Source organism: Brienomyrus brachyistius, unplaced genomic scaffold, assembly GCF_023856365.1.
Source record: "Brienomyrus brachyistius isolate T26 unplaced genomic scaffold, BBRACH_0.4 scaffold33, whole genome shotgun sequence".
Lineage (NCBI taxonomy): Eukaryota > Metazoa > Chordata > Actinopteri > Osteoglossiformes > Mormyridae > Brienomyrus > Brienomyrus brachyistius.
The window spans coordinates 2,808,423-2,835,561 of NW_026042308.1; the positions used below are offsets into that span (position 1 = coordinate 2,808,423).

Here is a 27,139-nt window from a genome sequence, read left to right on the forward strand (position 1 = left end):
TGTTTAATGGAACAATGTGGCTTAATAATGAACCAGTATCATCAGACAAAAAAGAGAAAGACTATTGGTTTGTTTGCCAAAGGTGACAATTAAATTTTGCTGATTCAGTGCAAATATAAGTAAACATTTTTAGAAGTAAATGAAATTTCTGTAGGATAACAAGTTTAAAAAGTGTACAGTACACAAAGAAAAAATCCTGAAAATACCATACAGTATAGTTCAATACATAAATATAGATAAAAAATTTTAAATAGTTAAAAATGGGACGTTAAGGCTGGCTGTGGGGGCTGCACATCGACAGCAGGCATTGTGGTGTCTAACGGCAGCAGGCAGGAAAGATCCCCAGTAGCGCTTCTTAGCTCACGGTTGGGGAATGAGCCGGTGACTGAAGGTGCCCCAAGATAGCGCCCCCTGGAGCCTCGGCTGGGTTATGAACTGGGCCAGTGGGGCCAGTGCCCTGGGGCCTCAGGACATTAGAAGCTGTGAGTCACAACATTTATAGTGCAAGCCATGAAATGCGCCCCCCTGTGGGGTGTAAGAGAAAGAGCCCTGAGAGGTAACAGTGTTACAGCCACTAGCATGCATGTCTCTCTGGGTCTATAGTCAGACCATAGGGCACTTGGCACGGTTTTTCGAAAGTCTTGCTGGATGTGTTGTCATAGCAGCACATCCAAATCCTCAAACCTGCTCAGAGCAGGTTTGTTCTGCGTAAACTAGGATTAGCTCAGACTTAATCAGTGTCCGTACATGTAAATGGGTTCAGTCATGGCTTCGTCATTCATCAACGTAAAATCAACAAACACATACATACACACACAAACTCATACATACAAACATATATATATATATATATGAATGAAATGTTGTGTTTGTACTTCACTTTAACTTGTTCCCATGTCCTGCATGATTTTATCTGTAATTATGACAATAAAAGAATGATGAAACACTGGAAACGTAATACTACTTTCAAGTGATAAATACAATAACTAAAAATTACATTTAATTTGTCAGACACTTTTTGCCAGCCGTCTTTTCTGGTTTGGGTCGCTTTTGATGTGTTTCCTTTAGTAGATACTAAATCTTTGAATCCATCATACTCCTCTGTAGCATTCCCCTCGGATTGATAGCCGAAAAACTTGACTGATGGTTCACGATTTATTTAAAATAAATTAATTACCAAAAAAAAACGTAGCCAACGTAAGAGCTTGTGCCTTTACTGGGAGGGGGGGGGGGGGTTAAACCATTTACAAAATATCATAAAGCAAAAGACAAACACGTTCTTCGCTTAGCTTAGCTTAACGATGTTCTGGTAACGGAAGTCCCTCAAAAAAAGGGGTCCCACTAAATAAAACTACATAAGCATAAATGAATGTATACAAATGAATACAGAATACAAACGTGTTAAACAAAATCTGCAATACGCAACTCAATATGTTTTGTAACATTAATTAGTCTCGTGTCAAACCTTGGGGTTATTTACACTCCCACCAAAATTATGTGTGTTCCAAGCAATACCCACAAACACAAATAATTTTCAAATCTGTATCATTTGGTAAATAAAGCATAAACATCAGTGAAATGTACTTAAGTAGCTTCTAATAACAAGACTAACCTCTGCACTGGACGTTCTAGCACTGACAGCTTACCAAGGCGTTCCCCTTTCTCCTTAAGTCTCTTATCTCCTATACATATTTTACCCTTTCTTACCAGTCCATCTTCATCAGTGACAGTCTCTAAAATCCGTCCCAGTTTCCATTCACATCTGGGTAACCAGTCATCCACAAGCATCACTACACTGTATCTCCCGCTTGTAAATTTCTCTTCGGTGTGTGTCAACGCTGTCTTGCAATAATAATGTGGAGATGCTCCCTTTCCAGTGACTCCAAAATTGTTCCGCCAGATACTGTACTCTGCGCCATCTCCTTTGTCCATAAAGGTCCTCCCTAACAAACTTCCCTGGTGGAGGTAGAGCCATGTTGGACTTCACTGTAAGTAGATGATTGGCTGTGAGTGGTTCCATACTATCAGGGTTGCACAGGTTGTCCACAGTAAGTGGGCGACTGTTGAGTATAGCCATGACTTCATAAAACAACGTTCGCAGAGAAGTATCATTGAGTCTGCAAGAAGCCAATGATAATGTGGAGTTCAACACACTCCTTATGGTCCTTATCTGGCTCTCCCACACACCTCCGGCATGACAGGAGTGAGGTGCGTTGAAAACAAAATCACAATGGTTTTCGGATAGAAAGGTGGTGAGTTTGGGAGTGTCAAGTTCTTGTAAAGCTTTGTTCAATTCGTTCTTTGCCCCCACAAAGTTGGTGCCTTGATCACATTGGATTTGTCTAACAGCACCACGAATTGCAATGAAATATCTCAGACCATTTATAAAGGCACCAGTGGACATATCCTCTAACATTTCACTATGATCGCTCGTGAGCAGAAGCAAGTGAAAAGCAAACCATATTTTTTATGCTGCTTTCTTCCCTCTTTAGTGGTAAAGGGACCAAACAGTCCATGCCACACTATGAGAAAGGTGGGGAGGGCTCTACACCTTCCTTTGGAAGGTCACTCATCCTCTGACCTTCTGCAGGTCCTCTGAGTCTCTGGCAAGTGACACACTGCCGGATAAAAGATGCAACTGCTCTGCTTATTCCAGGAGTCCAATAGCCATTGGATCTGATTTCATTGATGGTAAAGCCCTCGCCTTGATGTTTTACTCTTTCATGATAATGACTAATTATCAGCTTAGTCACATGATGGTTTTTTGATAAGATCACTGGGTGTCTGAGTAAGTTGGAGAAGGATGATCGACTGAGCCTTCCTCCCCCCCTGATTCTGCCATCTGCATCTAAAAAGGCATCTACTGTAGGTGCTGCACCTTGGGATGATCTGGCAGCCGACCTCCCTTTTTCAGTAACTGTATTTCTTGCTTGTATACCTGCTTTTGGATGTGTTTGACGATGACACGCCCTGCACTTTCCAATGCACTTACATTAGCGGGGCCATTTATTTTTCCTTTAACTCGTCGCAAAAGGCATGAAATGGCCTTAGTAGCCTGCAACCATGATGTGAACTCGGACAAGTGGTCAGCAACACTACACCCCTGTATGCAGTGTTCCAGTTCTTCTCACCTCTGGATCACCTATTAGAGGTTCCAATACTACATCTGTTATTATCGATATTTCCTGTTTCCAGAGGAACACAGAACCACTAAACCAATTTGAGGAAAACAACTCATTTATGGTTTTCCCTCTAGATTCTTTTCCGTTGAGACATGAGGTCAAGTTGCGCAGTTGAACGGGCGAGCAGGAAGCGGGGAAAGACGAGGCAGGCAGGGAATTCAGGGTTTATTAGGGAACGGGAGAGACAGGGCAGATGGCAACAAACTCAGAGTAACTAACATTAACGACAAGTCTGGGGAAGAAGGACTCAGACGCGGACTAAATACACAAGACAAGCCAAAAATAACAGGAAACAGCTGGGCATGATCGGGGAAGCACACGTGGATGATGAGGGGGTGTGGCACACACGAGGATCAGATGAACTGGGCGTGACACATAAAGCCATTGTTGAGGATTTGTATTGTGGCGAAATGTCTGAACCCTATTGGCTACGAACATGTGAAAGCATCGTGCATCATTATCTATGTAGCCCAGAACTACTTTGGAGTCAGTCCAGAAGAACTCCTCCACATTCAAATAGCTAAGCTCTTCTCTAAGCATATTGCTGACTGTAACTGAGACTACTGCCGCTGATAATTCTAGTCTTGGTATGGTGGTCACCTTTGTGGGAGCTACATGGGACTTTCCTATGATGAGGGCACAATGGACCTTTCCTTTCTCATTCTTGACTCTCGGATAGGAGCACTGACCATACCCTAAGGTGCTTGCATCAGAGAAGTGGTGTAAACCTCTCCTCATAACCCTTCCAAAATTGAGAGGTAAGCAGTATCTATCTATGTTCATAGTCTTTAACTTGACAAGGTCCCTTTGCCAGCTCTCCAGCTCCTCTGGCAGTGGGTCGTCCCAGCCAGTACCTTGGTGACACATTTCCTGGAGGATCCTTTTCCCTTTAAGGAAATATGGAACAAGGAACCCAAGAGGATCGAATATAGAAGCAATGGTAGACAGTATTCCCCGTCGTGTCATTGGTGGTTCCTTTAGAGTGATCTTAAACTTAAAGCAATCACTTTCTGTGTTCCACTGAATCCCCAGTGCTCGTTCCAGGGGGCTGTCATTGAAAGTGATTTCCTTTGCCTTACCATCTGTAGCACGCTCTGATGAGGGTGTGCTCTGTGAAACAGCATGGGTGTTTCACATGAACTTGTGAAGACGAAGGCCACCCTTTGCACATACCTCTCTTGCCTCCTGTGCTAACTGAATGACCTTCTCCACAGTTTCCATGCTTGTGACTCCATCATCCACGCAGAAGTCTCTATCAATAAACTGGGACCCTAATGGATGAGTGTCTGCTCTCATTAGCTAAACATTTAAGTCCATAGTTTGCACAGTCAGGAGACGATACTGCTCCAAAAAGATGTTCCTTCATTCGGTATTCTTTTGGCTGTGGACTCATGTCTCCATCTTTCCACCACAGGAAGCGCAGATAGTTGCGGTCGTTCTCCTTGACATGGAACTGATGAAACATTTTCTCTATGTCACATGTCAGAGCAATGTGATGCTGCCAGAACCTTATGAGAACGTCAGTTAGATCATTAATCATGTCTGAACCTGGAAGTAGATGTTCATTTAGGCTGGTACCATTGTCCTTTGCAGAGCAGTCGAAGACAACACACAACTTACCTGGCTTTTTTGGATGGTAGACACCATGGTGGGGAATGAACCATCGTTCACCATGAGTGCCAGAATCATGGACCTCTTCAGCATCACCTCTCTCAATGATATCCTTCATGTTTGCAGTGTAATCTTGTTTATATTTCTCATCCTTGCAGAATTTACGCCCTAAATGTCTGAGCCTGACTTCAGCAAGCTGCCTGTTATCAGGTAAATGTGGCCGTTGTATAAAAGGAAGTGGCATTTCATAACGTCCTTGGTAGTTTTTCTTTATACCTTCCTTGAGCCTGTCCAGGATAATTAGATCCTCTTGAGAGTTTGCCTTAAACTCTCCTCTGACATCCTTGAAATCCAACTCCAGGACTTGAAGTATATCTGTTGGTGTTATTAGACGCAGCTCCTGTACCGCAGCTCGGTGACTAAGGCGAATTCTGCGGTTGTATCAAGCTAAGGTGTTGGGCAGCCAACGATACTCCATCCTAAGTCTGTTAGCACAGCATATGGTTCATTGTCTCTACCTAGTATCACCTGTCTAGGCGCCAGAGATCCTGAACAGTTGTACCCAATTAAGAGTCAAACATCACAGCTGAGGAGGGGTGGTATCTTATCAGTTATTGCAGCAAGGTGACTCCAGTGTTTAGCAGTTTCGTGCGTTGGAATGTGATCACGATTGAGAGGTATGCAGTCTTTGGTGTATGCAGGAGGGAGAGCAATGTGCACCGATGAGTTGTAACCCCTTACACAGAGTCCTGATACTCTCTCACTCTTCATCACCATATTCTCTCCCAACATGGTGGTGAGTTTCAGCTGCACTGGGTAAGTGTCCATTTGTAATTCATTGCTCACCTCTTTGTCAGTGAAAGTGCTGTCACTGTGCGTGTCTAATAAAGCAAGTTGTTCCTTTGCTGGATCTTTGACACAGGATACCCACACCGGTACAATCATGGAGGTGCTATGTGACTGTTCTTGACTGGTGGCATTAAGTGACATAGCAGCTGTAGTTGTGTGTAGCTTGTAGCTCTGATTATATCAGGCACAGGTTGGTCTCTACTTCCATTCTTCTCACAGCTGTAATCATGAAGACTAGTGGGGTGCCTTCTCCTGCATACCTCACAGCTATGGCGACGACGCCATTCCTTTGCACAGTGACCTGGTTTTAAACAAGCATAGCACAGCTTATTGTCCTTTACATATGAACTTCGGTTCTCAGGAGACATTTTCATAAGACCAGGACATCTGTGGAGCTGATGCTTCTTACACTGGCATCAGATGCATGGAGCCCATACTCTCTCGTTAGTTGATGTCTCTTTATCCCTGCCAACAGTGGCTTGAGTGCTGAGAACATTAGCCCTGTTTCTTTTAGGTTCCCTTGTGATTATTTTATCCTGGTGTGAATCCACTGAGTGAAGTGCATGTAGGCAGGTGACAAGATTGCATGCAATTTCTGCCTCAATAGATATGAATCTGGCAAAGTCTTGGAAAGATGGGAATTCGCCACCTTCCATGAGGGCTACCGTAACCCGACGATTCCAGCGCAATGCTAACTAGTCAGGTAGCTTCTGAATTAATGTTTCATTTTCCCCACAGTCACTCAGTATGTCTAGGCCCTTTGCATGAGGCATAGTTTGAAACAGGCATTTAAAAATCAGAAAATGTCTGTTACCCTTCGGCATCTTTGGACCGTATTTGTGGCCATTTTGAGAGCCTCTCCGGAAATGCCCTTTGGATGATGAATGGCTGACCGTGTGGCTGACCGTATTGCTGACTGTATCGCTGACCGTATGGCTGACCGTGTGGCTGACCGTTTGGCTGACTGTAACACTGACCGTATCGCTGACCGTATGGCTGACTGTATGGCTGACCGTATGGCTGACCGTATCACTGACCGTGTGGCTGACTGTATGGCTGACCGTAACACTGACCGTATCGCTGACCGTATGGCTGACTGTATCACTGACCGTATCACTGACCGTATGGCTGACCGTATGGCTGACCGTATGGCTGACCATATCGCTGACCGTATCACTGACCGTATGGCTGACCGTATCGCTGACCGTATCGCTGACCATATCGCTGACCGTATGGCTGACCATATCACTGACCGTATGGATGACTGTATGGCTGACCGTATCGCTGACCGTATCGCTGACCATATCGCTGACCGTATGGCTGACCGTACCGCTGACCGTATGGCTGACTGTATGGCTGACCGCATCGCTGACCGTATCGCTCAGCATGTCACTTACCGTATTCCTGACCGTATGGCTGACTGTATGGCTGACCCTATGGCTGACTGTATGGCTGACCCTATGGCTGACTGTATGGCTGACCGCATCGCTGACCGTATGGCTGACTGTATCACTGACCGTATCGCTGACCGTGTGGCTGACCGTATCACTGACCGTATGGCTGACCGTATCGCTGACCGCATCGCTGACCATATCGCTGACCGTATCACTTACCGTATGGCTGACCATATCGCTGACCGTATGGCTGACCGTACCGCTGACCGTATGGCTGACCGTTTGGCTGACCGTATGGCTGACCGTATGGCTGACCGTATCACCGACCGTATGGCTGACTGTATAGCTGACCGTATGGCTGACCGTATCACTGACCGTATGGCTGACCGCATGTCTGACCGTATCGCTGACCATATCACTTACCGTATGGCTGACCATATCGCTGACCATATCACTGACCGTATTGCTGACCGTATGGCTGACCATATCACTGACCGTATGGCTGACTGTATGGCTGACCGCATGGCTGACCGTATCGCTGACCATATCACTTACCGTATTCCTGACCGTATGGCTGACCGTATCGCTGACCATATGGCTGACCGTATGGCTGACCGTATCACTGACCGTATGGCTGACCGTATCACTGACCGTATCGCTGACCGTATCGCTGACCGTATCAGTGATCATATCGCTGACCGTATCACTGACCGTATCACTGACCATATCGCTGACCGTATCACTGACCATATCGCTGACCGTATCACTGACCATATCGCTGACCGTATCGCTGATTAAGCTTATTCCAAGCATCTTTGCATGCCTCATAATCACTTCGGTAGAACGTGCCCTCAAGACATTTATGAGCAGGACCACTGATATATTTCTTAAGGTAATACAGCTTATCTGCTGAAGAGATACCTGTTCTCTGAATGAGTACATAAAGGATGCCTTCCATTCAATAAAATGAATTGGATCCCCGCTAAACACAGCAGGCTCTGGCATTGGGAGCCTGTTAACGGCTTTGCTGTTCTGAATAGCTTGAGCCAGGTAAGACACATCAGTGAGGGATGGTGTTGTGACATCCTGTGAAGGCTGATGTCTGTCATAGGTGCTTTATGTTTTGCAGTCAAACTTAAAGGTCTGGCCATCCATCCATCCATCCATCCATTTTCCAAACCGCTTATCCTACTGGGTGGCAGGGGGTCCAGAACCTATCCCGAAAACAATGGGCACGAGGCAGGGAACAACCCAGGATGGGGGGCCACCCCATCGCAGGGCACGCTCACACACCATTGACTCTCACACGCACACCTACAGGCAATTTAGCAAGTCCAATTAGCCTCAGCATGTTTTTGGACTGTGGGGGGAAACCGGAGTACCCGGAGGAAACCCCACGACGACATGGGGAGAACATGCAAACTCCACACACATGTGACCCAGGCGGAGACTGCATGCGCAACTTCCTTCACTGCTGTGGCTAACAGACAAAAGGTGATCCCTGAAGCGGTTAGTATTCTGTAATAAAGTAGGACATTCCAGATGGGGTGGCGCACGCTGATGACATCATGCACATTATATCCACTGGGATGGAGAACAGCTGCAGGATGATGACATGTTTCGTCATATTTAGGCAGCAGTATCGCCCCAGCTAGTGGGGGCCTGGGGACCAGCTGGTACAGAAGCGGGGGGGCAGGGATGTGGGAAACAAGCTGATAGGCGCCCCCCCCCCGTTTGACGCTCCCTGCTCACCAGCGAGTCCCAGGCCGGCGCGGCCGTGGGCCAGTCGCTCACAGAGCAGGCGGCTCCATTGATAAGCAAAGCAGAGCCGTATTGAGGGGTGGGGTAGCAGGGGGGGGGGGGGGCCCGAGAAACCGCCTCCGCTGCCGCCTGCGCAGCCCGAGCAGCCGCCCCCTTTGCCTGCAGCTCCCGAGCGGGCGCCCCCTCCGCCTGCGCAGCCCGAGCAGCCGCCCCCACCGCCTGCAGCTCCCGAGCGGCCGCCCCCTCCGCCTGCGCAGCCCGAGCGGCCGCCCCCTCCGCCTGCAGCTCCCGAGCGGGCGCCCCCTCCGCCTGCAGCTCCCGAGCGGCCGCCCCCTCCGCCTGCGCAGCCCGAGCGGCCGCCCCCTCCGCCTGCAGCTCCCGAGCGGGCGCCCCCTCCGCCTGCAGCTCCCGAGCGGGCGCCCCCTCCGCCTGCAGCTCCCGAGCGGCCGCCCCCTCCGCCTGCGCAGCCCGAGCAGCCGCCCCCTCCGCCTGCAGCTCCCGAGCGGCCGCCCCCTCCGCCTGCGCAGCCCGAGCGGCCGCCCCCTCCGCCTGCAGCTCCCGAGCGGCCGCCCCCTCCGCCTTCAGCTCCCGAGCGGGCGCTCCCTCTGCCTGCAGCTCCTGCGCCCACGCCGGAGGCGCTCCCTCTGCCAGTGACTGTGCCCCTTGTGACTCCCGTTCCTTGCCCCATGCCGGTCCCTTCTGCCCCAGACCCGATCCTGGTGACTCCTCTGCCCTCGCCCCGGCGAGCTCGACCGCCCACCAAGGGTCCTTATTTCTGTGTCCTGTAAGGGGAGAGGACACAGACGCAGGGCTGGGGTCCCACCCACCCTGCCCCCTGGCTCGCCCTCTCTCGCCTGCGCTGGGGCTTGGTCGGCGCCTGCGGGTCCTCGCCCTCCGGGTTGGCTGTTGCCTGCGGGTCTCCCTCCGCAGCCTCGTCGCCCTGTCTTGCTCCCTGCTCTGGTGCCTCGTTGGTCGCCTGCGGACTCCCCTGCTGCAGCTCCTCAGTTGCCTGCGGTACCCTCCGCTCCAGCGCGTCGGAGGACGTCGCCGCCTGCTGCGGCTCCCCCCCTCTCCTTGCCCTCGCCTAGGTCCCCTCCAGCTCCTTCGTCCCCTTCCCTGGCTCTCCCTCCATCTCCCTCCTCGGCCCCTCCGTCAGTGCCTCGCCCTGCCTCCTCTGCTGCTCTGAGGTCCCTTTCGGCTCCGGCCTCCTGCGGCCCCTCTGACGGCCACCCGTCGCCCGCTGGGGCTCCCTCGGACTCCCCTTGGTTCCCCCTCCTTCTCTCCCTACTCCCCTGCCTGTCTCCCTCCTTCGTTTGCTCCTCCTCCCGGCTTTGTCCCTCCTGTCTCCATTCCTAGTCCCTTTGTTCCTCCTCCGTTCACTCCTGGTCCTTTTGTCCAGCCTGTTCCCGCTGTGTCTCCTTTCCTAGTCTGTCTGTCTGCCTTCCCTGTCCTTTATCAGGTTTTGTCTTACTTCTTGTCTCTGTGCCTGTTCTGTGTCTCGGTCATGTTTCCGGTGTCCCTTGAATGGTTTTGTTCTTCTTTTCCAGGTCCCGTTTCCCTCGTCTCGTCCGTCGCCTCCTCTGAGGGGGGGGGTCTGTCATACCCGGCTCGTACGATCCTCGTGTGTGCCACGCCCCCCTGATTATCCTCATGTGTGCCACGCCCCCCTGATTATCCACGTGTGCTTCCCGGATCGTACCCATCTGAGTCTGATTATTTTCAATCAGTCCTGTCTATTTGAGTCCATGTCTTGCCCTGGTTCCCGGTCTGTCATTTATGTTAGTTGGCGTCTGATGTTTCCTGCCCTTAGTCCTGTGATTAAACCCCGTTTCCCCCTTATTCTACCGGCCTGCCTGATCCTTGCCTGCCTGCCTGTCCATGCACCTTCCCCGTTCACCAGCGATCTTAACATTGGGATTTTGTACCACTAACTTTTCCAGCCTCCTATTGCCCCTGTCTCAACTTTTTTGAGATACGTTGCTGTCATGAAATTCAAAATCAGCCAATATTTTTCATGAAATAGCAAAATGTCTCAGTTTAAACATCTGATATGTTTTCTATACTTTGTTATGAATATAATAGAGGTTTATGAGATTTCCATATCATTACATTCTGTTTTTATTTACAATTTGCACAATGTCCAACTTTTTGGAATTGGTGTTGTAATATACCACAGTGTTATTCTTTATCTGCAGTAACAGCAATTTTAATGGGGAACTTTTCAGCCTTTCTGTTACATTTGTGTAGATGAATTGAGGTCTTTATGTTTCTGCCTAATTCACAGAGACCAAATGGAAGATTGCAGTTCAGATCTACATGATAAATCGGGTTTATCATCCATATTGAAGGTTTGTATTTATTGCTGATATATATTTTCTTGGCTGTTATGTGAATTAGCTTATATTTTATACAGCTGCATAATAATAAATTCATCATCTTAAAGAAAATATGTTTTAAACTATGATTCACAAGTGAAACTCTGAAAAGGTTTGGTGTAAGTAGCAATAATTAACTCTGACTGTTTATTTTAGTCACTAGAGGTAAAAGCCATGAAGTTCCTAAAGGAGGAACTGAAGACGTTTGTGAGGCACCTAGATCAGAATTACCCAGAATGCTCTGAGCCTCAGCTGGAGGAGGACAATGACCTGGACTGTGATGGTCAGATGCAGAAGACCAGTGTTAGAGAGGTAGCTCTGAAGATCACAGTGTACATCCTGAGGATCATGAAACATAATGATCTTGCTGACCTGCTGGACAAGAGTAAGAACTTTATAATATTATCTACATGTACAATATTGTGTAAACGTCTTAGGCAGTCAAAGAAAAGGATGTTTAAATGGTCTTCATGTTGGTGTAGAACTACTATAATATGTATGTCAAAGTGTGTTTGCCATTTCAGAACCTCTCCCAACATCACCTTAATATTTGCTGATATTGTGCAGTATATCCCTGTATTTTTTTACTTGACCACTAACACACCTCATGTGGCTGATCAATATCTCATTGAGTTTTAAACTTATTTAATTAATGAATGAAGTGAGCTGGTGGTGAAATTTAACAAATACATGGACTGGCTGTGGTGCCCCTGAGGAGAGGTTTGGGAACTGAAAAGGGGTTTTGTGTTTTTTTTGGTTCTGAGCAGATATACACTTACTACACAGATAAATGGCTTTAAACATTTCCTTTGGCTGCCTAAGGCTTATTCACGGTCCTGTATTCGGTGTTCCAGTAAAATACGCATGATAAAACTTTCAGTTTCACATTCACAGTCACAGGGAAATATCAGGATATGTATGTGCAAAAAAGTGTGTTTTTGGAAAATATTCTTCCTCTCATACTGGTCAGGATCACGGTGAGAATTAGTGCATTTTTCTCTCATTTCTTTTCAGGACAGCTCATGCTACAGGAAATCAAATGTAAACTTAAGAAGCAATGTGAGTGTGTATTTGAAGGGAAAGCTAAGGAAGGACAGCCAACACTTCTCAGTGAGATTTACACAGAACTCTACATAACTGAAGGTGGGACTGGAGCAGTCAATGATGAACATGAAGTGAGACAGATTGAAACAGCATCCAAGAAAAGGCGAACAGAAGATACTACAGTCAAGTGCAATAATATATTTAAACCCTTATGTGGGCGTGTGACACCTATCAGAACTGTACTCACTAAAGGGGTGGCAGGTATCGGGAAAACAGTCTCTGTGCAGAAATTTATTCTCGACTGGGCAGAAGGAAAAGCAAACCAGGATGTTCACTTCATATTTGCTCTTCCTTTCCGGGACCTGAATTTGATTAAGGGTGAATACAGTCTGATTGAACTGCTTCATCACTTTGTCCCAGAACTGAAATCATTTCAATTCACTGAGCTGTTTAGCTACAAAGTCTTGTTCATCTTTGATGGTCTGGATGAGTGTCGCCTTCCTCTCGATTTTCAGAACAATGAGAGCTGGTTTGATGTAACAAAGAAAACGTCACTGGATGTGCTGTTGACTAACCTCTTTAAGGGGAATCTGCTCCCATCTGCTCTCCTCTGGATAACCTCCCGGCCAGCAGCAGCCAATCAGATACCTCCTGAGTGTGTCCACCAGGTGACAGAGATACGAGGGTTCAGTGATGCCCAGAAGGAGGAGTATTTCAGGAGGAGATTTAATGATCAGAGCCTGGCCAGCAGGATTATCACACATGTGAAATCATCAAGGAGCCTCTTCATCATGTGCCACATTCCTGTGTTCTGCTGGATTTCAGCAACTGTGCTTAAGAGGTTTTTTAGTGAGACTGACAGGGGAGAAATTCCAAGGACTCTGACTGAAATGTACACACACTTCCTGATCTTTCAGACAAGTTTAACAAATGACAAGTATATGAAAAAACAAGAAACTAAGCTTAAAGAATACAGCAAGGAATTCCTTTTAAAACTTGGTAAACTTGCTTTTGACAACCTTGAGAAAGGCAATCTCATATTTTATGAGCAAGATCTGACAGGGAATGGCATTGATGTCACTGAAACTTCAGTTTACTCTGGAGTGTGCACAGAAGTCTTTAAAGAGGAGTATGGGTTGTACCAGGAGAAGGTGTACTGCTTTGTGCATCTGAGCATCCAGGAGTATCTCGCTGCTTTATATGTGTTTCTGTCAAACTCATCAGCTGACCTGCTGAAGACTGCAGTGAATGAGGCATTAGAGAGCAAGAATGGACACTTGGACCTCTACCTCCGCTTCCTCCTGGGCCTCTCAACAGACTCCAGTAAGACTCTGTTACAAAGGCTACTGGGGCCAACAGAAACCTGCTCACAAACCATTAAGGAAACAGCCCAATACATCAAGGAGAAAATACAGGAGAATTTATCTCCAGAAAGGACCATCAACCTGTTCCACTGTCTGACTGAACTGGGGGACAACTCTCTAGTAGAGGAAGTACAAAGATACCTGAATTCAGGAAACATTTCAGTAGATGACCTTTCACCTGCACAGTACTCAGCTCTGGCCTTTGTGATGCTGATGTCAGATGAGGAGCTGGATGTGTTTGACCTGAAGAAATATATCAGACGAGATAAACAGCACTGCAGGCTGCTGCCTGTGGTCAAGAACTCCAGGACGGCTCTGTAAGTTACGTGGGGATGGGAAATCATGTCTGGTCTGGCAGTAATGCATGAATATTGTTTGAAATGTGTAATATATATTATATATTTCTCCTCATGGATCAATAAGTGAGTTTTATTTTGATAATCACAGCTATAGCTGTTTGTATAGCAGTAGCTAATCTTGACCACAGCCTTTATAATTGATATTGAGGGAGCGGTGTGTGGCTCTGTGGGCTAAACCTGTGTGCCTGTAATCAAAAGGTCGCAGGTTCAAACCCCGCCTCAGACTGTGGGTCCTTGAGCAAGGCCCTTAACTCCCAGCTCCCTGGGCGCCGCTACGGCTGGCAGCCCTTCGCAGACAACTTCCTCTATGAAAAAAGAGAAAGTTGTGGGAGGCGTAAAGACAATTTCCCTACGGGGACAATAAAAGTGTCGGTTATTATTATTATTAATGACTGAAGGTAGTGATGTCACTTTTTGTTTGTTACTACGTTTCCATTCCCATCCAGTTTGCCTTCTGATCACAGGCACAGCATCCTAACCTGCTATAGAAACAGTGAGGGCTCTTTATCCACAGGGTGTATAAGTGGTATGTGAGTGTTATTGTCAGCAGGCGTGTTCATGTGATGGAGCCCAGAGCTGGGAGCTTCCGTATGACTGCTGTCTCTGGCTGCTCACTGGCGCCCTCTGCTGGCCTCAGCTGCACCTGGCTGAGGATGTGACGGCACATCTAGTCCGGCAGAAATAGATAAACATTGTTTAAAATATTAAATTAATATATATATATATATATATATATATATATATATATATATATATATATATATATATATAAAATTTATTTCCCCTCTTTTAACAACAAGGTTCCTTTTTAATCTAGTTCATATTAACTGAAGGTAGTGATGTAGTAAAAACAAAAAAGACAAGATTTCCATGACCATCCTTTGTGTAACAAATAACCAAAGATACAGCATCATACAGAATGGTCCAGTTTTCATTAATAGTGGGAAAACCACTCATATTCGTTTCAGTTCTGGATGCTGTAGGACGCATTTCTGTAAATACTGGGTGTGGTGCGTGACTCTTTGGGCTCGGACTCTGTGTCCATGAGCAGAAGGTTGCTGGTTCAGATCTCATTTTGAGTCCCCCCCCCCACCAAACACTGAATGCAATTTCAGTTCAGTTCAGTTTTATTTATATAGTGTGTTTTAACAACATTAGATCATCTCAAAGCACTTTACAGCATCCCTGCCCAAAGCCCCCAGTGAGCAAGTCAGAGGGGACAGTGGCAAGGAAAATTACCCTAGAAAGAAGAATCCTTGGGAGGAACCAGACTCAAAGGGGGAGCCCATCCTCCAGGGGGCAGCAGAGGAAGCCCTAACCCTAACCAGACTGAAAGGGGGAGCCCATCCTCCAGGGGGCAGCAGAGGAAGTCAAATGATCAAGATGGCAAAGTCCTAATTCACATTATCCCAATCTTAACATTTCAGTCACAAAGTGGGGGGCAGGGAGGTGATGACAGCAAGTGCTGGAGCTGCTTCAGATGGGAGGGAGAACAGTAGTACGGCAGCAGGGTAAACAGGGAAGATGTCACAGGCAGAAGGGTGAGCAGGCCGGAAGGACGTCACAGGTAGTGGAGACCTGCAGCAGGGTAGGCAGGATATCTTAAAAATGTGGGGTCTCCAGGCAGCACAGCCAGGGGGAGTAGGAGAAATAAAATGTGCAATTAGCCAAAGTAGGGGAGACTAGAGGCAGTGCAAACAGTTAGGTGAGTGCAGTATGTAAGCTCCGGCAGATATGGCTATGGCAGCATAAGTAGGAGGGAGAGGCAGGTGGGAACACAGGCATGGGGAGTCCCTGAATGTCAGCACTCAAATTCCACAAGGGGGTGTGAAGCTTCTTTAATCTGCACCGCTTCTGTTTATCAAGCTCGTCCAAAGTAAATTTCCTCATCGCCATCGTACATGAAGGTAAAACAGTTTCCAATCAGGGACATAGCACTCTATCTTAGGTTTTCTCTGGCCTTTAGTGCTGTCCAGAAAGAAACAGATTTGCTCAAGAGAGTAAACCTTGGTCCTACCTACAGGGGTGCTGGAGTCCATGGAGGCCTGTGAGTCCTCCAAGTCATCAGCCAAACTCTCTACGTCCTCATGATCTTTATCAGAATCCAGTAAGTGCAGGTCCAGCTCAGGCTCAGGATGTTCCGCTGCAGTGTGTCTACAGATGGGTCAGTGCCTGGCTCAGCAGGAGCGGAGTCACTCACCGCGCTGCCCCCAGCGGGCCCTGCTGCGTCCGGCCCGGGCTCCTCTGTCAGCCCGCCATCCCGGCGTGGCTCGGGAGCGGGGGTGGGGGCAGTGACTACGGGCAGGGGGGGCTCGTCCTCCCGGTCCCCACGGTCTGAGTCCAAGTCCGTTACTACAGTATTGGCGCCCCCGCGGTGCTCGGTGTCCCGCACCAGCGCCGGGGCCTCGCGCCCCTCCTCGCGCTCCCCCGGGGGGAGCTCCCCTCGTGGGCAGGCCTGCCGCACATGCCCAAAACCACCGGCCGCGAGCAGACAGTCCTCCACCGAGACGGCGGGTCAGGGACACACTTAAAGCCGTGCCTGAGACTCAGACACAAAAAACTGAGTTGAGAAGCTCAAAATTCCCAACAGAAAGCTGCACTTGAATGGTTGACATTCTGGCTGCTGACTCAGAGATAGAAGCTGGTGATGTGACAATACTGAACTTACAAGAATGGCGAACGCATGGTTACTGCAAGGGACAATGCTTGTGAAATTCTGCGCAATGTTTCTTTTTAACTGCTTCAGAATCTTTGGCTAGAAGGCTGAACTGAAAGCAAATCATGGATCCTTCTGTTATCTTGCTTTGTATGTAGCCTAAGCACGTTTCCCCAGCAAAGACGATAATTGCCGGTTAGTCACTGTCCGATATCGACACCGGGATACTTGTCTGATTACGCTCATTAACGATAATATTGTCATATCACCCAGACGTAATTGGTGATTTGACATGTTCTCAGGTATAACAATACAGGGAGAAAAAGGATTTTACTCATGGGATCAGGAATCCAAGTGCCAGTTGCTGCTGCATTAGCTGCTGGGAATGTTCACATCTCCTCCTTTCAGTGATACGTGTCGAGTGTAGGGACACCTGGCAGAAAGATGGCTAAGGACTGCACTGGAAGCACTGGTCTGACTGTTATGGGAGGTTCACGTCCATCTTGCTGTTGATGTGTTCCTATATATTCCTGTATATTCTGTGATTTTTGGCTGTAGCTTCTACTTAATGTTTTTACCTCTAGTTTTGAGCAAAGATGCACTGACTCACAATTAGTGATCATATAACTGCAGCAGATTGTCAGACGCACAGAACATTCTGCAGACTATAATTCATTTTGAGGTGTAAGCTATGCTGCTAATTATACTGAAAACAAATGCTTATTGTAATGCTTTGTATTTTACTAATGTGTAGGATGTGTGTATGTCTGTGTCTTAAAGTGTTTTCTGTTTCAGGCTGAACAGCTGTGATCTCATAGATAAACACTTTGAAGTGCTGTCTTCAGCTCTAAGATCAAACTCTTCCCCCCTGAGAGAGCTGGACCTGAGTGACAATAACCTGAAGGATTCAGGAGTGAAGCTGCTCTCTGCTGCACTGGGGGATTTACACTGTAAACTGAAGATATTGAGGTCAGTATTGCTGGGTATTCCACACTGTAAACTGGGGATACTGAGGCCAGTATTACTGGGTATTCCACACTGTAAACTGGGGGTACTGAGGCCAGCATTACTGGGTAATTCACACTGTAAACTGGAGATACTGAGGCCAGTATTACTGGGTATTCCACACTGTAAACTGCAGGTACTGAGGTCAGTATTACTGAGTAATTGACACTGTAAACTGGGGGTACTGAGGTCAGTATTACTGGGTATTTCACACTGCAAATTGGGGATACTGAGGTCGGTATTACTCAGTATTTCACACATTACGCAGGAGATACTGAGGGCTGTATTTATTTAATAATTATAATGGTGAGGTGATATTATTTATTGGGGAGTTTCTGTCTCTCTCTCTGCAGGTTGTCAGGCTGTAGAGTCACAGAAGAAGGCTGTTCTTCCCTGGCTTCAGCTCTGAAGTTAAACCCCTCACACCTGAGAGAACTGGATCTGAGCTACAATCACCCAGGACACTCAGGAGTGAAGCTGCTCTCTGCTGTACTGGAGGATCTCAGCTGTAAACTGGAGAAGCTGCAGTGAGTACAGAATATGCATTTTACACAAACGTAACTGGACAGTAAGAAAACCCACAATGCCTTTCAGCAGTTACATAATAAACAAACACAAACAGCTTCTGTTTTCTTATCCTACTTCCTTATATCCCACAATCTTATCAGCCCTCGATCCATGCTAGAAATAATTAAGCAGTGAAGCAGGAAATATCCATTCAACCATATAATCCATGCAAATCATTTGTGTTGGTTAGCAAAGTTAACGGCACTGTTACAGATAAACATGTTGACTTTAACGTGTTATGGAGAAAAAAAATAATGGACACCAAACAGAATCGGAATGATTGTTAAAATGATTTTTAATAATTTAATTGTTTTCTGAAAATCCATTATGTCATGGTCCCTATTCTCCTCATTTAAATACAGTGCTGCAGTGTAAAAAGTGGATTTAAAAGTGTTTCATTTTTTTAAGGGTGGGCTGGTGTGAACTCACAGAGAAATGCTGTGAGGCACTGGCTTCAGCTCTCAGATCAAACTCCTCACCCCTGAGAGAGCTGGACCTGAGTGACAATGACCTGCAGGACTCAGGAGTGAAGCTGCTTTCTGCTGGACTGGGGGACTTACACTGTAAACTGGAGATACTGAGGTCAGTCTGACTGGGTATTCCACACTGTAAACTGGAGTTACTGAGGTCAGTCTTACTGGGTATTCCATACTGTAAATTGTGGGTAGTGAGGTGAGTATTACTGGGTATTTCACACTGTACGCTGGAGATAATAAGGTGGAACATAGCTAGTGATTTCAAAATAAAGCAGGAGTATCAAAGTCTATAGGTTGACTTAATAAATAACATTAGACTCACTACAGTAAGTGGAATGTCGAAAGGAAGATTGCATTGGAGGTTAAGGATGACATTAAAAGTTTCTTCCAATATTTTAACTCCAAAAGAGCTCTAAAAGCTGAAATCACTCATCTGCAGGATAGTAAGGGCCTTATAATTGAAAATTAAAATTTATATAGTAAATGAGTTTAATGATTATTTTACACGGGTGTTGACAGTAGAGGACATGCTTAACTTACCACCATTTAGTACAAATACAGTGTCGTATATAAACAATATACAGTCCCTCCACAATTATTGGCCCCCTTGTAAAGATTTGTAAAAAGGGTTAGACAAAAATCCACCTTTTGGAGAAGCAGCTTCATCTCACACTGAAAAAAATGAGAAAAATCCAACCTTTCATTGGAATTAACTTATTCAAAAAAAAAACCTTAATTAAGAAATAATTATTTTTAAGAAAAACACATGTGCCACGATTATTGGCAGCCCTGATTTTAATACTCTGTACAACCTCCCTTTGCCAGTATAACAGCACTGAGTCTCCTATAACATTTTATAAGGTTGGAGAATACAGAGCAGGGTATCTGAGACCATTCCTCTTTACAGAATCTCTCCAGATCACCCAGGGTCCTCGGCCCTCTCTTGTACACTCTCCTCTTCAGCTCAGCCCACAGGTTTTCAGTGGGGTTCTGGTCAGGGGACTGAGGTGGCCATGGCAGAAGCTTGATTCTGCGGTCAGCTGACCATTTTAATGTTTATTTGGACATGTGCTTAGGATCACCGTCCTGCTGGAAGATCCAATGAAGCCCCAGTTTTTGTTTCCTGGCAGCAGCAGCCAAATTTTGATATAAAATGTCCTGGTATTTCATGGACCCCATAGTGCCATGTACCCTAACGAGGTTTCCAGGGTTTTTGGAGGAAAATCAGCTCCACAACATCACAGAACCTCCACCATATCTTACAGTTGGGATAAGGTTCATTTCATTATAGCCATCCTCCTTTTTACGCTAAATCCACCTTGAATGTTTATTGCCACAAAAGCATTTTTGTTTAATCAGGTAGTTGAATTTGATTCCAGTCAAAGTTGTATAATGTTTTGAAAACTCCTGGCACTAACATTTTAAGTAACTGACAGAAAAAGCTTCTTTCTGTCATACCTTTCAAAACGTCCATACCTCAATCCCCTCATAAGTATGTCTGCTAGGTGGAGTCGAAGGTGCAGTATAATCCTGTTATAATGGACTCGCTTGTAACGGAATATCGTCTATAACAGACGAGGACTGCCGGTTGTGCAGTGTGTGTGAGAGTGTCTGCGGCAGGATACGCGTCTATGAGAGTGTCTGCGGCAGGATATGTGTGTGAGTGTCTGTGACAGTGTACGTGTGTGCGAGAGTGTCTGTGGCAGGGTACGTATGTGCGAGAGTGTCTGTGGCAGGGTACGTATGTGTGAGAGTGTCTGAGGCAGGGTACGTGTGTGTGAGAGTGTCTGCGGCAGGATACGTGTGTGTGAGAGTGTCTGTGGCAGGGTACGTGTGTGTGAGAGTGTCTGTGGCAGGGTACGTGTGTGTGAGAGTGTCTGAGGCAGGGTACGCGTGTGTGAGTGTCTGCGATAGGATACGTGTGTGTGAGAGTGTCTGCGTCACCCCACCCCCAGTGCACTAGGTGACCTGCCTCACCCAGAGGCACAGGTGAAAAGAACCACTACCCCAAAGTAGAGGCTAGTTGAAGTGGCAGGAATGGGGGGGCGAATGAAGTCAGTATTTAATGTGAGGAGTCGTAGAGGGGAGAGGAAAAGAAAAGGAGATAAATGCAAAAAAGTAAAAAGCGAAGGATTCTATTTATATATGATGATTGTGGATGATTGGAGCCGTAATTGCAAAAAAGAAATTAGTAAATAAAAAATTATCACACATATACACTCCACAAAAAAATTAAAGGAACACTTTGAAAACACATCAGATATCAATGGGGGAAAAAAAATCATGCTGGATATCTATACTGATGTAGACTGGGTAATGTGTTAGGAATGAAAGGATGCCACATCGTTTGATGGAAATGAAATTATCAACCTACAGAGGGCTGAATTCAAAGACACCCCGAAAATCAAAGTGAAAAATGATGCGGCAGGGTAGTCCATTTTGCTGAAATTTCATTACAGTAACAGTATCATACTCAGTAGTTTGTATGGCCCCCACATGGTTGTATGCATGCCTGACAATGTCGGGGCATCGTCCCAATGAGACCACGGATGGTGTCCTGGGGGATCTCCTCTCAGATCTGGACCAGGGTATCACTGAGCTTCTGGACAGTCTGAGGTGCAACCTGGTGGCATCGAATGGACGAAACATAATGTCCGTGGGGGGCAGTCAATGGTATCAATTCCTTCATCCTCCAGGAACTGCCTATATGCTCTTGCCACATTGTCGTGCACCAGGAGGAACCCAGGACCCACTGCACCAGCATAGGGTCTGACAATGGGTTTAAGGATTTTATCCTGATACCTAATGGCAGTCAAGGTGCCGTTGTCTAGCCTGTAGAGGACTGTGCGTCCCTCCATGGATATGCCTCCCCAGACCATCACTGACCCACCACCAAACCGGTCATGCTGAACAATGCTGCAGGCAGCATAACGTTCTCCATGGCTTCTCCAGACCCTTTCACGTCTGTCACATGTGCTGAGGGTGAACCTGCTCTCATCTGTGAAAAGCACAGGGCACCAGTAGCAGACCTGCAAATTCTGGTAATCTATGGCAAATGCCAATCGAGCTCCATGGTGCTGGGCAGTGAGCACAGGGCCCACTAGAGGACGTTGGGCCCTCAAGCCACCCTCATGAAGTCTGTCTCTGACCAAACAATCAGAAACATTCACACCAGTGGCCTGATGGAGGTCATTTTGTAGGGCTCCAGCAGTGTTCATCCTGTTCCTCCTTGCACAAAGGAGCAGATACCGGTCCTGCTGATGGGTTAAGGACCTTCTATGGCCCTGTTCAGCTCTCCTTGAATAGCTGCCTGTCTCCTGGAATCTCCTCCATGCCCTTGAGATTGTGCTGGGAGACACAGCAAACCTTCTGGCAATGGCACGTATTGATGCGCCATCCTGGAGGAGTTGGACTACCTGTGCAACCTCTGTAGGGTCCAGGTATCGCCTCATGCTACCAGTAGTGACACTGACCGTCGCTAAATGCAAAACTAGTGAAAAAACGGTCAGAAAAGATGAGGAGGGAAAAATGCCAGTGGCCCCCACCTGTTAAACCATTCCTGGTTTGGGGGTCGTCTCATTGTTGCCCCTCTAGTTCACCTGTTGATAATTTCATTAACACTAAAGCGGCTGAAACTGATTAACAACCCCCTCCGCTACTTAACTGACCTGATCAATATCCCAGAAGTTTAAAAAGTGTTCCTTCAATTTTTTTGAGCAGTGTATATTAATACATAGATATGAATGTCCATACATACACAGACACACTTTCATACATATCTGTAATGATTGAAACATACAATACATGAATTAAACAGTAATAATAATAATTAATAAAAATAACTGCAAAAAAGTAAGGGGGCGGTGGGCGTTGAGGTAGCTTTTATTCACAAAATAGTTTGCTGCAAACATACATCCATCCATCCATTTTCCAAACCGCTTATCCTACTGGGTCGCAGGGGGTCCTATCCCGGAAGCAATAGGCAAAAGGTAGGGAACAACCCAGGAGGGGGGCCAGCCCATCGCAGGGCACATTCACATACCAGTTGGGCAATTTAGCAACTCCAATTAGCCTCAGCATGTTTTTGGACTGTGGGGGAAACCGGAGTACCCGGAGGAAACCCCACGACAACATGGGGAGAACATGCAAACTCCACACACATGTGACCCAGGTGGAGACTTGAACCCGGGTCCCAGAGGTGTTAGGCAATAGTCCTAACCACTGCACCACCATGCCGCCCCCAGCAAACATACATCCATCCATCCATTTTCCAAACCGCTTATCCTACTGGGTCGCGGGGGGTCCGGAGCCTATCCCAGAAGCAATGGGCACGAGGCAGGGAACAACCCAGGATGGGGGGCCAGCCCATCGCAGGGCACACTCACACACCAGTCACTCACACATGCACGCTTACGGGCAATTTAGTAACTCCAATTAGCCTCAGCATGTTTTTGGACTGTGGGGGAAAACCGGAGTACCCGGAGGAAACCCCCACGACGACATGGAGGAGAACATGCAAACTCCACACACTTGTGACCCAGGTGGAGATTTGAACCCGGGTCCCAGAGGTGTGAGGCAACAGTGCTAACCACTGCACCACCATGCCGCCCCCCCAGCAAACATACAAACAACCAGAATTCTAGAAAAGTACTTTATATTTGAATGAAATAACAAATAAAACACTTTCAAGTCACATGAGCCTATATTTTATTCACAACAGAACATAGATAATATTACAAATGTTCAAAGGCCGAAGACCTGTATTGGATGCCCGTGGTCTTCGGGCCCTCAGACGACTCTGCATCACTCATCGGCATGATTGTGTCAGTGACATTACCTGTGACACCCATGGTGCACTGTGAGCAGGTATACAGGCCAACAGAGCCTGCAGATAATTATCTGTGACACCCATTGTACACTGTGAGCAGGTATACAGGCCCACAGAGCATGCAGATAATTATCTGTGACACCCATGGTGCACTGTGAGCAGGTATACAGGCCAACAGAGCATGCAGATAATTATCTGTGACACCCAAGGTGCACTGTGAGCAGGTATACAGGCCAACAGAGCATGCAGATAATTATCTGTGACACCCATGGTGCACTGTGAGCAGGTATACAGGCCAACAGAGCATGCAGATAATTACCTGTGACACCCATTGTACACTGTGAGCAGGTATACAGGCCAACAGAGCATGCAGATAATTATCTGTGACACCCAAGGTGCACTGTGAGCAGGTATACAGGCCCACAGAGCATGCAGATAATTATCTGTGACACCCAAGGTGCACTGTGAGCAGGTATACAGGCCCACAGAGCATGCAGATAATTATCTGTGACACCCAAGGTGCACTGTGAGCAGGTATACAGGCCACAGAGCATGCAGATAATTATCTGTGACACCCATGGTGCACTGTGAGCAGGTATACAGGCCAACAGAGCATGCAGATAATTACCTGTGACACCCATTGTACACTGTGAGCAGGTATACAGGCCCACAGAGTATGCAGATAATTATCTGTGACACCCCTTGTACACTGTGAGCAGGTATCAGTACTGACTACTTTTGATATTGAGTCACATGTTTTATGTGAATTACTTTGTACTGAACTGAAGGCCAGTATTTGTCACTGTGAATATGTTGTTGCAGACGTCCATCCAGAAATCAGAGCTGGGGGAAAAGATAAGGTCCTTATTCCAATTAATTTTTGGTACAAATATCAATGTGTCTGTCGCAGATGGAGGATTATATATTCTAGAGGTTTCTTTTTATTTTTAAGTTGCAGAATGTTGTCTCATCTGAGGAGGATTCAGTGTATTATGTCTGTGGTTCATTTTGGTTTTGATGCTGGATTCAGTTAGTAAATATTAGAAAAATTGCTTATTCTCAACTCGTATTTATGGATTAAGTCTTCGAATGTCATGAAATGACTGTTACTGAAAAGGAGGTGGAGATGTGTAATCCCTTTCTGTCCCCGTGAGTGATAGTGAATAGTGATATTGTGAAGTAGGAAGTCCAGATCATTCCAGATTGGCGTGTATTTACAGGCTCTGAGAGTACAGTTAGTGATTTTAATGGCTTTCCTCTGTGCTGTCAGTGTTGTGGAAATGGCAGCACTGTGTTGTTAAAGCAGTTTTGTTTCTTTAATGAAATTTTGAGTAAGTCTGCATGTCTGAGATTTTTACAGTACAGCTGCTCCTGCTGTAACCATGAGCTGCTGTTACTGCTGTAGTGTGACCATTTAGTTAAGTCTTGCAGTTGATTTGCTAAGTAATAATTAAGAAAAATGAGCTTGTAATCCAACTTGAGATTTACTTTTCTGTAATGTGGAATGTTTGATTTTGAGTTTTTGTTTTTCCAGCAAAAATGTGACATTAATGAGTTTGAAAGAATTTTTCTGAATTTATTCTGGATGAGTAATTTTATTTTTATTGATTGAAGTGGGAGACTCATCTATTGTTTTGAGTAAAGGGGTGTAGTTGAGAGTAACCAAGTCAGACAGCCTGTGGGAGATGTAGATACCCAAGTACCGGATATTTCCAGTGTGAAATGGACCATCCTGATCGGCTGAATCCCAGGCATCTTCAGACAGTGAGAATATTATGGGTTTTTTTCCAGTTTATTGTGTAGTTTGATAGATTTGAAAAGGTATTAATAAAATTAAAATTTCATATTTTGAGGGTTTCATAAAAACAGCAAGATATCATCTGCATAGAGATTAATTTTGTGTTGTTATTAGTATGAATTCCATTTATTTCACTGTTCTGTCGTATTGCTGCCACAATTGTTTCTATGAAGATGGCAAACAGTGAAGGAGAGAGTGGGCATGCAGGCCGTCTTCCCCGTCGGAGTGTGAATGCAGGTGATGTCATCCCATCTGTGACACTGTAGCTTTGGGTGAGGTGTACAGTATTTTAAGCCAGTGGGTGAACGATTCTCCGAAGCCAAATCTATGCAATGTATTAAAGAGGAATGTCCACCTGACTGTCAGATGCCGTTTCTGCATCTAATGATGTAATCATGGTTTTAGTATGGGTATGCTGAGCAGTCTAGACTAAATTAAATAATCTATGGATGTTGTCCGAGGCATGTCTGGTCTTGATGAAATCTGTCTGATCAGGATGGATTATAGTAGGAATGACTGTCTGTAACTGAGTGGCGAGAGCTTTTGTAATGATTTTCAAGTTATTCATTAATGAGAGTGGCGGGTAACAGGAGGGTTGTGTTGGGTCTTTATCAGGTCTCAATAACACTGTAATGGCCGGTAACTGGAGGGCTGTGTTTGGTCTTTATCAGGTTTCAATAACACTGTAATGGCCTATAGATTTCTGCAGGGTAACCATCCGGTCTGGCGATTGGTTGTTAGGCATTTGGTTGAGGACCTTATGGAGTTCTTCTGATGGTGCATCAAGCAGAGGTGGAGAATTCAGGTCCAGGGAGTACAAATCCAGACCAAGATTTTGTTTCAACAAACCAGTTGAGTCTCTGTGATTGTGACTCTTTATATTCATCTGGTTGGTTGAAACAAAATCTTGGTCTGGATTTGTACTCTCTGGACCTGAAATCTCCACCTCTGGCATCAAGGGCATCTGCTGTTTCATTGGTTAATATGGGTAAGTCTAGATTATTTTTAAATGATTCTATATCAACTGGATCTGGTTCTGAGAAGTATAGGTTCTTATAAAATGTTCAAAAGATGTTAATTTTGTGTGATTATTGAAATATTTATTAGAGGAATCACTTTTGCTTAAAAGTAATGCTTGTAATGGTCAGGTGATCTTATTTATTGTGGATTTTTTTTCCATGTTTCTGCAGACTGTCAGGCTGTAGAGTCACAGAAGAAGGCTGTTCTTCCCTGGCTTCAGCTCTGAGATCAAACCCCTCACACCTGAGAGAGCTGGACCTGAGCTACAATCACCCAGGAGACTCAGGAGTGAAGCTGCTCTCTGCTGTACTGGAGGATCCCAGCTGTAAACTGGAGAAGCTGCAGTGAGTACAGAGTGTTTGTCTGACACGCTACAGATACTTATGCATGTATGTGAAGAAGAGGCACCAATAAATAAATGGATACAGCAGTACTATATCATTCTGCTTCTCCTGTAGTGTGGATTACGGTGGAGAGTGCAGGACCAGACCAGGCTTACAGAAATGTAAGTGTCTTTGCATGTTTTTATTAATAATACCATGAATACTACTGTATGTTATGGTTGTATTCACACAGTTGTTGTGATGAGTGTGGCTTTTTGCACTGTGTGTAGATGGATTTCCATGTTTGTGTTTAGGTGAGTTTCATGTCATTTTAGACAAACATCCAAACGAGAAACAAAATATCAAAATCATCACCAAAGACACTATCAATTCATTTAATTGTTTTTAAAAATATTTTTTACAAATGCTTTATAGCTGCTTGTATTATCTTTGTGTTTGTGTGGGAGTGTAGGATGGTTAAATATATTATGAATTAGTTATACATCTTTAATTTCACAAAAAAAGAA

At 45.9% G+C, this 27,139-nt stretch overlaps 1 protein-coding gene and 1 long non-coding RNA gene across 6 annotated transcripts in view; both read left to right on the forward strand.

Annotated features, from left to right (window-relative positions):
• LOC125721414 (NACHT, LRR and PYD domains-containing protein 12-like) overlaps positions 1-27,139 on the forward strand; it is a 269,652-nt gene that overhangs the window by 4,499 nt on the left and 238,014 nt on the right. For 3 of the 4 annotated variants that reach the window (XM_048997298.1, XM_048997299.1, XM_048997301.1), the window contains 7 exons: positions 11,082-11,145; positions 11,329-11,557; positions 12,187-13,897; positions 17,391-17,564; positions 17,954-18,127; positions 18,576-18,749; positions 26,460-26,633. In XM_048997298.1, coding sequence (XP_048853255.1) covers positions 11,082-11,145; positions 11,329-11,557; positions 12,187-13,897; positions 17,391-17,564; positions 17,954-18,127; positions 18,576-18,749; positions 26,460-26,633 — 2,700 coding nt within the window. Of the gene's footprint in view, positions 1-11,081; positions 11,146-11,328; positions 11,558-12,186; positions 13,898-17,390; positions 17,565-17,953; positions 18,128-18,575; positions 18,750-26,459; positions 26,634-26,747; positions 26,795-27,139 lie in introns of all 4 variants that reach the window. The other variant, XM_048997302.1, reaches the window with a different exon arrangement.
• On the forward strand, positions 23,565-24,098 carry LOC125721447 (uncharacterized). 2 transcript variants are annotated; one of them, XR_007385746.1, is made up of 2 exons: positions 23,565-23,819; positions 23,882-24,098. It is a non-coding gene; the product is annotated as an uncharacterized LOC125721447 (long non-coding RNA). The 2 variants fall into 2 exon arrangements; XR_007385747.1 differs by having other exon boundaries at positions 24,067-24,098.